The sequence below is a fragment of the Durio zibethinus genome, chromosome 5 (genome assembly GCF_047325235.1).
Source record: "Durio zibethinus cultivar Kanyao isolate XHJ-2024 chromosome 5, ASM4732523v1, whole genome shotgun sequence".
Classification (NCBI taxonomy): domain Eukaryota; kingdom Viridiplantae; phylum Streptophyta; class Magnoliopsida; order Malvales; family Malvaceae; genus Durio; species Durio zibethinus.
The window spans coordinates 7,462,570-7,475,112 of record NC_143166.1 but is presented as its reverse complement, the minus strand read 5'-3'; the positions used below and the strand labels follow the sequence as shown (position 1 = coordinate 7,475,112).

The 12,543-nt window shown below is 26.0% G+C and overlaps 1 protein-coding gene across 1 annotated transcript; it reads left to right on the top strand.

The window, feature by feature from the left end:
• Positions 1-6,909: 6,909 nt before the first annotated feature.
• LOC111282363 (chaperone protein dnaJ 16-like) lies at positions 6,910-12,394 on the top strand. Its single transcript, XM_022870415.2, has 12 exons — positions 6,910-7,421; positions 8,260-8,383; positions 8,592-8,674; positions 8,770-8,881; positions 8,964-9,068; positions 10,039-10,089; positions 10,933-11,022; positions 11,120-11,228; positions 11,331-11,479; positions 11,559-11,612; positions 11,714-11,936; positions 12,026-12,394. Exons 1-11 carry the CDS (start codon positions 7,282-7,284, stop codon positions 11,930-11,932), a joined length of 1,236 nt encoding a protein of 411 aa, XP_022726150.2. The 5' UTR covers positions 6,910-7,281; the 3' UTR covers positions 11,933-11,936; positions 12,026-12,394.
• Positions 12,395-12,543: the final 149 nt, after the last annotated feature.

Genomic DNA, 12,543 nt, shown 5'->3' with positions numbered 1-12,543 from the left:
TAAGTTATCACTGATTAACTATTAAGTTATCAATGATTGCTTCTAAGTTATACCAATTGTTTTTAAGTTTTTAATGATTAATTATTAAATTATCAGTTATTTGCTATTATGTTATCATTTATTTGCGTATATTCAAAAAGAAAGTGACTATAATATATGCTAGATGATATAAGTTGTAAATTTGAGAAATAAAGTAAGAAAAAGTTTAAATATAGATAACTTGAAAAGCAATAAGTAAATGTTCTTAATTTACTAATTGTAGTTTAACACATAATAATAAGTTAAAACCATAAGTTTATTATTATGCAAGTATCAAAGTAAATTATCTAAATATATAAAATATATATTAAGTTAATAGTTCGAAGATATTTTTTCAAAATTTTTTTAGTTCATGGTAAAATAATATATATTAGCATAAGCTTTATTGATGATTTGAATTAATGATTAGTGTATTTATTTACATATCTGTTAGCGAAATATAATTACATATAAAAATTGAAAATTTTGAAGTGTTTTGCCAATAATAAAAGTAATAAACTTTGCCTTATGTTTCTATCTTTTAAGTATATAGTTTTGGGTGAAATTTTTGTTTTAAATGTATATGATAAAAGTAATGAAAAAAATTTACTAAATAAAATTTATAAAAATAAACGTATAACAATTTTAAAAATATTAAATTTACAATAATTACATTCATATCCTTCTTAAAAAACATTTTCTACTAAATCAAAATATGGTATATTCCTAGATGTTGCTTCATTCTTATTATCATCATTCAAAATGATTTTCTTAATATTTTGATACCAATTTCTCCATTTAAAAAGATTAAAGAATATTGCAATAAGTCATAACAATTCAAATAATATTTAACTTTATGTTGTTTTCCTGAATGAGTTTGAACTATAATATTTATTTTAAATGAAATATTTGGGTTGTTTCTATCAAACTCATATAGTAGTAACTTGATTAACAAATAAACAATTATAAAACTCTTTGGTCTATATTAACATTTCGACAATACTAATTTCAAAATCTTTAAAAAAGATATATTATTTAATCTCTACAAAACTTGAGTATAAGGATTTTCTTCTAGAATGATCATTTGTATTTTCATAACTTTTGCACTTTTATTTTCATTATGTTGTGTTCTCATTTTATTTTGAAGTTTATTGTTGGTATCATAAAAGTATAGCTATAAATAGCATGACTAATTAATTTAAACTTGAAACAATTCAAAATTCAATTTGAGTATACATAAATTTTTTACTCATTTTAAAATTTAATTTAATTAAAAATTAATATAATACATATAATTATAAAATAAACTAACTTAACTCGATTTCAATTAATTTTAAAAAGTTAATAATTTAGTAGTTATTTAAAACATGAAATAATTGAATATAATTAAAATTTGAATTGAAATAATAACCCAATCAGAATCCAATATTTCTTATTTTTTTGCAATAATTTAAAAGTTCCTTATTTAAGTTTTTTCATTTGTCTTCAAGTTTTATTTTTATTGTCATTGTAGTTGAACTAGTTAATTAATTTTTAATAATATTTCCAAAACGAAATGACAATTATGAGTAATTGAGTATCATTCTTTTTTATTTGGTTTTAAGATGATTTGAACCCATTTTTTAAACAAAGAGAAGCATGTTCTAATTATTAAGTTAAATTTATTTTAGTGTATAAGTGAATAATTGAGAATACTATGAATAGAAGTAGATGATAAAACTTGATTTAACTTTGTTGATCATTGATCACAAGTCTAAAATCCTATTTAAAATTATGAAAAGTTAATATTAAAAATTATTGAAATACTAAATACACAGTTAAATAAAACTGTAGCAAATGAATTTTGCTAATAAATACATTTAAATCACTTTTAAATTTAGTTAAATTATATTTATAATAATATTTTATATTGAATGTGATATTGATAATTAATTTAATGAATTTCAATACTTTTAAACAAATGTTATTTATGTGGTAACCTTAAAAATATAGATATAACAGTAAAAATTCTTAAACTAATGTAATAGAGAAAATAAAAGATTATACAACATTTTTCCTAATAAAAGAGTTTCATATTAATTCTAAAGAAAAATGAAATCAATACATTTGTATATTTTTTATTGAAACATCATATAACATTAATATTGTTTGTTATATGAAGAAAATAGAATTATGCAAAATCGATTAATCTTTCACCTTATTTTTTTGCTTAAGATAATCTTACATTGATGTTTCCATTGATTAGATGTAATTATAGGTTCTATCAATTGAAGACTTAAATTTTTTATTTGAAAATTTTTATTATACATAATTTTTTATTATATAAAATATTAAAATGCATAATTTCAAAATTAAACTAAAACAAAATAAAAGAAATTCTTAATCTTACTACTTTGTCATGTTTTCTTCTTTCAAAAAAATTCAATTCTTAGAATAGCAAACTTGTTTTGTAGCACCTATAAAATTTATAATGATTTCATTTTCAACATTAATAATATAAATTTTCATGAAAAAATGTAACTTCACATAAACACATCCAAAAGATGATTCTAATGAATTTTGTCACATCTTGAAAAATTCATCCAAAATAATTAATCTTACTTTATTTAATTATTCTCTAAAATAATTCACGTTAGGTCATTCTGTCACATAAAATATAAAAAATGAGTAATTCAATACAATTGAGAAAAATTAAATCATCTTAAGATAAAAATTAGTCAAAGTGAACAATTCTTAAAGCAATTTGATCCTAAGTTATCCGTGCCTCTAAAGCCTCTTGAATCATCTAATTTTATAGGTGGGGAGTCTAGTTGAAGTGTTCGAAGTGTTAAATAAATCAAATAGTGTTAATTGTTGGTGGAAGGTGTATAATTAATTTGTGTTTGATTTGATATTAGTTTTTGTTTATGAGAATAATAACTATAAAATTCTAAAGGAAAAAATACAAAATAGAAATTAATTATAGAGGTCAAGTTAAACTATAAGAATGATATATATTAAGAATTATTAGAGTGACTAAAAGGATTTAATTATGTAATCAATTATTAAATGATCAACTTATAAAACATATGAACAATAAAATCATTAACATACATATATAATTAGTAACTCAATTAAAACAAAAAATTAAAAGCCAAAAAATAGAAAAAAAATGCTTTAATGACTTAATTATGATTATTTTTAATGAATTTATTTATCAAAATAAGCTACATGTGCAATTGTTTTTACAATAATAAAGAAACAAACTACATATAGTTGTCTTATTCCTATACATACTAATAAGTTTTGATCTTGTTATATTTGTATTTTTATTTGATGTGAAAATCATATTTTGTGTTTTAATATGAGTCTAATTATAAAAAATAAAGAAAATTATTTAAATTAAAACTTATAAAAAATTTATTAATGGTATTTTACTCAATCATTTTAATATTTTTGAAATTAAAATTTTATTAAATGTATTTTACTCAATCATTTTTAGTACTTTTGAATTTAATTATAAAAAGAGTTTAATAATAAAAAAGAAAATTAATTTAAATTAAAATTTATAAAATACATTTACTTATAGTATTTTAATCAATCACTTTTAATACTTTTAGAATTAAAATTTTAAAATTTTAAGTAATTTAATTTCAAATAGACTCTATTTTTAATTTTAGTTGATTTAAATTAAATTTAAGTTGATTTAAATTAAATTTAAATAAATTAATAAAAAATTATATATTTAATGATAAATTTTTTAATTTAAAAATTCATAAAGGTATCTTGTTTGATCACTTTTAGCACTTTTGGAGTTTAAATTTATATATATATATATGATGAAAAGATAGAGCAAGAAATTGGTTTCACGATGATTTAGTATTTGATTCATTTGGTTTTATGTAATTATTTTTAAAAAATGATATTAAATAGATTTAAATTTTAAATTATAGTTTTTTTTTTCATATTTTGTGAAGAATTATATATATATATATATATATATATATATATACATATTGGACGTCTTGTGAATATAGAAGAATTTGGTGGTCCAAAAGATTTTAGAACCTAACATTGAATGCTAGGCTAATATAGACATGAGCTGTAGCATTAATTCAATTTGGAAGTGATGTTCCTCTTACATAAGTACCTCAATATTTTTTTATCAAGATTTTAAATAAAAAAAAAAAGAAAAGAATTAAAGGTTAAGTTATGATGTGGTCCTTAAACATTAATTAAATCTAAAATTTAATTATTTAATTATAATTCATAGAAATATTGTTATCATATTATTTTTTATTTAATAATTTTAGTTTAATAATTAATTTCGTCAAATATTTGTTATTAAAAATACTGATATAATCGTTGACTTGATGATATAAGTATTAACTTTACTAATGTGCATTAATTTTGTTGATATGGCAACATGGACTATGAATCAATTGTCACATTATGCAAATAGTTTCTGTACTCATATAAAATTTAAATTTTAATTTCTCTAATATCATTTATAAAATTTTAGTCCTCGTATAAATTGAATAAGATAATATTGATTATATTATTAATGCAATCAATTATTATTTGTTATTTTATTGATGTCTTTGTAAAAAATTTTTGAAAAATAAAAAATCTTAAAAAAATTTTAAAAAAAATTTAAAAAGTTAAAAAATCTAAGATTTTAGGCTTTTTATTTTCAGATTTTTTAAAAGCATTACATTAAAATTTTTTCCAACATTTTATTTTTTTTCAAAATAATATTTCCTAATTTTTTTAATAAAATAAGGTTTTAATTTAAGAAACTTCAAATTTATGAATTATTTAGAAAATTTCTTCATTTTTTAAATATTAAATTTATTTTTTCCAATATTTATTTTTTAAAAATAATATTTCTTTTATTTTCTAAGAAATCAGTTTTAAATTTTTTAGAAACAGTTTTTAATTTTTAGAATTTATCAACATTTTTATATTTTTAAATTTAATTTATTTCAATACTTGAAATTTAAAATATAAAATTTAATATTTTAAAAATCTAAAAATTTAATATTAAGTTTAAATTTTATTAAAAAATTTAAATAAAATATTGGTAAATATTTAAATAATTCTAAAAATTGAAAATTAATTTTTTTGAAAATGAATTTTGATTTTTCATAAAATTGAAGAAATTTTATTTTTTAAAAAAATAAAAATATTAAAAAATAAAATTAATACTTTTAAAATAAAAAAATTATAAATAATTCAAATTTTGATTTTTTAAAAAAATTGAAATTCAATTGTTAAAAATTTTTTGAGAAATATTATTTTTTTAAAAGATTAAAAAAATTTGAAAAAAAATTAAATTTAATGCTTTTAAAAAATCTGAAAAAGACTAACAAATTAAAAAAAAATAACTTTTTTATCATTTAAAAAATTTTTTCGCATACCTGTTTTGAAAATTTTAAGACTTTTTAATTTTTAAATGTTTTTCTAAATAGACAACGATTAAGTTAGCAGAGTTAACTTAGAGTAATTAGTCACATTAATAATTGGATTAATATTATTAAATTCAACTTATACAAGAATAAAATTTTTATAAATTATATTGAAAAAATTAAAATTAAAAATTGATATTAGTTTAAGGATTATTTATAAAATTTGATAATTAATTTTATTAATCTATGTTAGTATGTCAACAAAGTCAATGTCACATTGATAATGTCAATGCCACGTCATTAAGTCAACGATTGCATCAATATTTTTAACAACAAAAATTTTACTAGATCAATTATTAGAGCAAAATTATCAAATTAAAATAGTATATTAACTACATTTCTATGAATTATAGTAAAAAGATTAAATTTTAAATTTTATTAAAATATAAGAATCATGATCATAATTTAAGTAGAATTAAACGATGTCAAAGTGATAATAATCTCATCAAAATGTTGAAGAGATGAATTGACTGTAAGTTGCCTTTTCAGCATTGAGTTAAAGCTTGTAATTTGAAAAAACACAGAAAAAACCCAATAAAACACTTTCCATTTTTTTTCTTTTTTAACCAAAATCTATACTTTGCTTTTTCTACTAACCTCTCCTTAAAGATGGTAAAATAATTCGTATGTAATGCGTTTTGATCCGTTTCTAATCGATAAGATTTCTTTTTCTTTAAATCAAAAAGTCGGATTTCAAATAGATTTTTTTTTTCTAAAATTGGGTTACATAAGAATCAAGTTTTAGATAGATTATCCTGACATGATCAGGATATATATAAAAAATATATTTTTTATTTTTTATTTTAATTATATTAATATATATTATATTAATAAAATTATTATTTATTACTTTAATATAAGATATTAATTTAATAAAAATAAGATATTTATGTATAATTAAAAAATAATTTATATTAAAAATAATATTTTATAAATATTATTTTAAATTAAAATTATTAAATTAATTTCAAATCGAATCAAATCGATTATAATTTTTAAATATATAAATCAAATTAAATATAAAATATAATATTTTAATATTAAATATTATTAGAATTAAATGTAAATATTAAGAGATGAAATCGAAATGAAGTGAGAAAAATCCATCCAATCACGTTGTTATTATAATAAAATTTATAATTTAAAATATAATATAATGTAAAATTTGATACCAAAAATAATATATAAAAATGACATTATTTAAATTAAATAATAATTATATATAAATTTAATAAAAAATTTATATTTTTATTTTGATATAAATTATTACATATAATTTTTATATAAATATTATATAAATTTTAATATTTTAATATTTTATATAATACGAATAATTAAATATACAATACAATCCTCCCTAACCGATCACGTGCACCTTGATTCATTGCACGTGCCAATGCCTCATCAACGCTACGAGAAGGTTTTTTGAAAATTAAAAATATACAAATAACATAACAATAAAATTACCATTGCATCTAATTTCCCCTCCAATTTTCCTCGTTGTTTTGTCTCTTTCTCTCTTCCCCCTCCAAAGCTCCAGCTTGGAGGTCCCATGGAGTTTCCTCTTTCTATCTTCTCTTCTCAGCGCTCCTGAAAATTTATATTTTATTTCCCTTTTTTTGCTTCCTAAACCCCAAAAATGTTGTTCTCGTTCGTTGAAATGAGCTGGAAACATAAGGAGAATAATTTTCTTTTCGTTTTGGAATTTAGTTGAAGGTTTTGGATTTCCAGGGTGTTTTAGAGGAAAAACTAAAACGAGAAGAAAATTCTGGTGTAGGTTTTTTTTTTTTTTTTTGTTTGGTGGTGTTTGTGGAAAATGCCGCCACATCGATCCAAGTCGGAGAAAAATGACGGCATGTCGAAGCAGCTTCGTCGAGATCCCTATGAGGTTCTTGGGGTCTCGAGGGACACTACGGATCAGGAAATTAAGAGCGCGTACCGAAAAATGGCTCTCAAGTATGTTTACTTTTTCTTTCTTTCCTTTTTTTTATAAGTTGAAAAGTTTTCAAGTGTTTGAAATCTTGGTATTTTTTGTTAAAGTTTTTAGCGGTTACTATAGAATAGATCAGGGTTCAATAATCTGAGCATAGTGATATTTATGGTTAATTATATGGTAAACTAAAATGCATACATGGAGTATAGTGGGACAATAAGTATTGACTATAGAGGACTTGTATTGGGAAGGCAATTTGGGGATGATAATCGTAGCTTTATGAGTGACTGGGGTTTGGTTTGGTGGTTTGCGCTCCTATTGCTACTGTGTAGGAGAGTCATGCTACATATCAACGGAGAGCAGTAGCTGTCGAGGACTTATCCAAGCTTCAGATTTTTTATGTCGGTATTTGCCAATTAGATAGCAGATTTTGCTTTGGTGTCCTATACTTCCATGGAAGTGCATGCGGGTGCAAGGTTGGGGGTGTGAAGCAGAATAGCAGTGGCTTTGAATAACCAGTTAGATATCTGCAAGACTGGTCAAACAACAGAAAAATCTATAGCTAAAGTACCCGGAGGACAAAGGTTTCCCCTGCACCTTGGAAGGAGCTTATTTCCAGCATGAATCTAAAGAATTGATAATTTGCCCTGATGATACTCCTTTCCAGCAAGCGGTTATGAGAAATGAAATATGTGATTTAGGGCATAAATTGTAGGGCACTGACTATTTTTGAGATAGGTGGAGTCGTTTATTATTTTCTTGTTGTATATCTCTTGCTATTGCACACATAAAGTTCTGTTTATACTCTTGCTTTAATCAGGTGGCTTAGCTATCATAGACGCTAACCTTGTGCTGTTTCAGGTACCATCCTGATAAGAATGGAAATGATCCTGTTGCAGCTGATATGTTCAAGGAGGTCACGTTTTCTTATAACATCTTGTCTGATCCAGATAAAAGACACCAATATGACACAGCTGGTTTTGAGGTGACATATACATGCACCTAATTTTTTGAAGTCTTTTTAGGCTGATGGTTGTCTGTGGTTTTTTCACTGTTACATTCATTTCATTGTGCATGGAGGCTGTAAAGAATCCAGTTCTTCCACGCTTTAACAATCCACTGTGCACCACCAAACACGGTTTATTGATGAAGCATGAAATTTTGTTGATCACGATGTTCTTTCCTTTGAATAGGCTGTTGAAGCAGATAACCAAGAGTTGGAGCTAGATCTTTCAAGTTTGGGTGCTGTGAACACCATGTTTGCTGCACTTTTTAGGTAACTCCTCATCCTTTTTATATTATTTAACATGTCCCATTGTTTCAATGCCTTTATGAGCATTGGATATAATTTTAACTAATTCATACGAATAGTAAACTTGGTGTGCCAATTAAGACCACTGTATCGGCAACTGTTTTGGAGGAGGCACTTAATGGGGTGGTCAATATTCGCCCACTTTTGCTGGGGCAACCTGTTTCTAGGAAGGTGAGATAATTATATTCCTGTTCTTTGCTAATACTTTTTATTGATTTTTATGCAGTCACTGAATTTGTTGCATCTTTAACAGGTCGAAAAACAATGTGCACACTTCTACTCTGTTATAATAACACAAGAGGAAGCAAGAGATGGGTTTGTTTGCCGAGTACAATCATCTGATAAAAGCAAGTTTAAGGTGGATAAACAATGAGCTACAACTTGTGGATTCAGCATCATCTGCATATGTGAACTAGTTTTTTTTCATTTTCTGAGGGTGGTGGGGGTTGCATTGATATAAACTGTGGTTCATTTCATTTTTTGGTATTAATGAAGCAAAATTTGAACTGTATCCCTCTTGAAGATTTTGCAATATGCGTGTATAATAGCAGATATTAAGTGTCCACAAGCTTTTTTTTAAGGTAAGAAATTTAAACAGTGAGAGGACATTTCTTTATTTCCCATCAAAAGATTTAAGAAAGGTTCTCTTCCTCCCCCCCGTAAAAGAAAAGAAAGGGAAAAACCATCCCTTGGGATTTGTTGATTTAGGATATAAGAATTGATTGAATTGAGAATCATTGAAGCCCTTAGTATAAGTTGCAGAAGATTGATAGTGGAAGCTGGTGTTTCATCTCTTTTGTGGTCAATGAATGGTCCTTAGTTGAGTCACAGAGGATAGATAGATGCAACTATTGTTTGTGATAATTTTATCAAGGCATGTGCTTGTGTTTTCTTTCTAGATAGTTTTGATTTGTGGACAAGGGCAAAGCTCTTGCACAGTTTTACCTTTTATATGGATTTAAGTGTTACTGCTTTGGTTTAGTCTGAATCAGGTTACACAACAAGTGTGCTAGTGTGCTTTTGCCTTGTTTCATTTGAGTTCTACCGAAGCTCTTGAATTAAAATAATTTATGCCTTAAGGATCCTTATAACATGTTTTGCTCCCAAACTGTTGGTGTATGAATTGCTGAGAACTACCACCTTTATTAAGATCCAATGGCCTATCATATTGGGCTCAAGTTCTCCTTTTAAAATATTGTGAAATACAAATATTTATACTTTAATAACTAATTGTCTGGTTTTCTAGGAGACATGAACAAATAAAGTATACCCTTTTAGCCTTTTCTGGTGCATCAAGAATTAATCATGTTTTTAGTAATTGATTGCAGCTATTGTATTTTGATCTAGAAGAGAATGGTGGATTAAGCCTTGCCCTGCAGGTAATGTGTTGTCCTCTTTCCCCTTTTCTCTTTTTAAAGTTTTTGAGTTGTGCACTGTTTATGTTGCATAGCAAGTTTCTTCAGACGAGCTATCACAATAAAGTCTTTTAATCTCCACATTAAAAGCTCCTCCATTCTGTTTATGTGTAAAATCTAGATTTTGAGTTTCATGAACTTGCTATTTATTGTTAATTTTAGAACAATTTTAAGTCTTCTCACCTCACAATATTGGAGTAAAGCGACAGCATTTGTATACAAGAACAGTTGATACTTGATAAATCACTAGGTCAGGTTTCGGCGAGCAGCTTGGTGCTAAGCCAGCTCACAACTCTATAGAAGTTTAGGCCTTTTCCCCATCATCTGCAAGAGATTTCTGTAAAAGGCCTTTTTGTTATTTTTGTGTTTACTTACCTTTCTGTTTTATTCCCAGCCTATCCCCTTTTAAAACATTGTGGAGGCATGAATATAATTAGGTAAAATTGCTTGGATTTTGGTCACTGTAACAGAATGTCAAACCATATTTATCTTAAGAAAGTTGCAATCTTGTCCTTTATCCTTTTCTCTCTTCATGTACTTATTCTTTCCCTCCTGCTTCTTTTTTTCTTTCTTATCACTGTTTGATGCTTTTCATTTTGTGGTAAAACGACGGTATACCAAAGTTTGTCTGGGACATGGCTTCATTATGATCTGTTATGGAGCTTCTGATAAGAGAATTTCCTTAATTTTTTTTTTAACTAAAGCCTTATTAGCATAGTTGTTTGAGTTATTGTGCCTCACATCAAATTTGTGCTTGTATTACTCTACTGCACATGTTAAAGATAATTTTCTTTCTTTTTGGTGTAGGAGGACAGTGCAAAAACCGGAAAAGTTACATCTGCTGGAATGTATTTTCTTGGCTTCCCTGTGTATCGCCTGGATCAAACTGTCAACTCAGTGAGTGACCATATCTGAATATGTCATAGTTGTGCTTAACATTGAAGTTTGATCTTTATCATCATCTTTGTCTGGTTTTGGAAATGCCCTACTGCAGATAGCTGCTGCAAAGGATCCAGATACAGCCTTCTTCAAAAAACTGGATGGATTTCAACCATGTGAAATAAATGAATTAAAACCAGGCACACATGTATTTGCTGTTTATGGTTAGCTCTGTAATTTCTATACCTGTCAGATGTTGTGTTTGTTGGTTTATATGCATGGATGAAACTCACTACCATTTTAATATTCTGGCATATTTTTCCTAGGTGACAACTTTTTCAAAAGTGTAAGCTACACAATAGAAGCTATTTGTGCTGCCCCTTTCATAAAGGAAAAGGAGAATCTTAGAGCTGTGGAAGCTGAGATTCTGTCCAAACGAGTGGAACTGTCAAAGTTTGAAACTGAATACAGAGAGGTATCTACATTCACAAAGACAGTGTGTATGCCTGTATTGAATCTTTTTTCTTGTTGATATTCATGTAGAGTGTTCGCAGGTCCTGTCACAATTTACAGAGATGACAAACAGATACACAAAGGAAATGCAAGAGGTGAGATTAACTCATGGGTATCATGTGTTTAAGTTCCATGAGAATTGAATTTATAAGTAAATGGATAAATTTCTCTAACACATCCTATGTTGGTTTTGCAGATTGATGAGCTTCTCAAACAAAGGAATGAGATTCATGCCTTGTACTCAACTGTTTCTCCAATTAAGCGAAATTCAAGTAGGAACAGGAGTAAAGGCGTTTCCAAGGAGGCCAAAGAAGATGGTGAAGTGAGAGACAGGAAACATTCTATGAAAGATAGAACTAAGAAGAAGAAATGGTATAATATCCACTTAAAAGTTGACAAGAGAAAGCCATGCTGAACAGGTAAAGTATGGAATTTCATTTTCTAGGAAGGTTCCCTGCATTTGGATTAACAGTAATGATTGCTTAAACTGTGTTGATTGTTGTATCAGGTTCTAAAGAAGTCAGCAATTTTTGGGGTCTACCAATCATCTGTTTCTGCTTCCGTAATTTATTGCAGTGGTCCAACATATGTGCAGGCAAGTACGAACCATAATATGTTGGTCATAAGCGAAGATGGTTAAGATAGATTTAACCATTTCTTCAGCATGTCAAGGGTGACAACTCATTGTTATTGTAAAATTCTTTCTTCTTTCCCCCTTTCTTCCGCGGTCTTATCTTGTTATTTTTCCCCCTTTGAATTCTCAACAATAGTCCTTGTAAATTGCATAAAATTAATTTTCAAGGTCCTCCTTTGTTCAACTCTTTGCACGGGTTGTATTTTTGGGTTAAAGAAATGGAAGTCTATTATCAATTTATCACCTCCTAGGCCTGTTGTCTTTCCTGTTACCGGAATATTTAGCTGATAATAACTTTCAGGAATGTATCAGAAGCCCTTGCACGTTTAACTTATGGTTGTTGGCTGGCTATGTGCCAAAAGCAGTGATTTATTTTCTTTCTGGATTTGTTG

What these genes read in the sequence shown, in the direction of transcription:
- LOC111282363 (XM_022870415.2), top strand. Translation starts at nt 7,282, where the DNA reads ATGCCGCCACATCGATCCAAGTCGGAGAAAAATGACGGCATGTCGAAG. An exon ending in TACCGAAAAATGGCTCTCAA is followed by an intron (nt 7,422 to 8,259) that starts GTATGTTTACTT and finishes GTGCTGTTTCAG; the next exon opens with GTACCATCCTGATAAGAATG. An exon ending in ATGACACAGCTGGTTTTGAG is followed by an intron (nt 8,384 to 8,591) that starts GTGACATATACA and finishes TCCTTTGAATAG; the next exon opens with GCTGTTGAAGCAGATAACCA.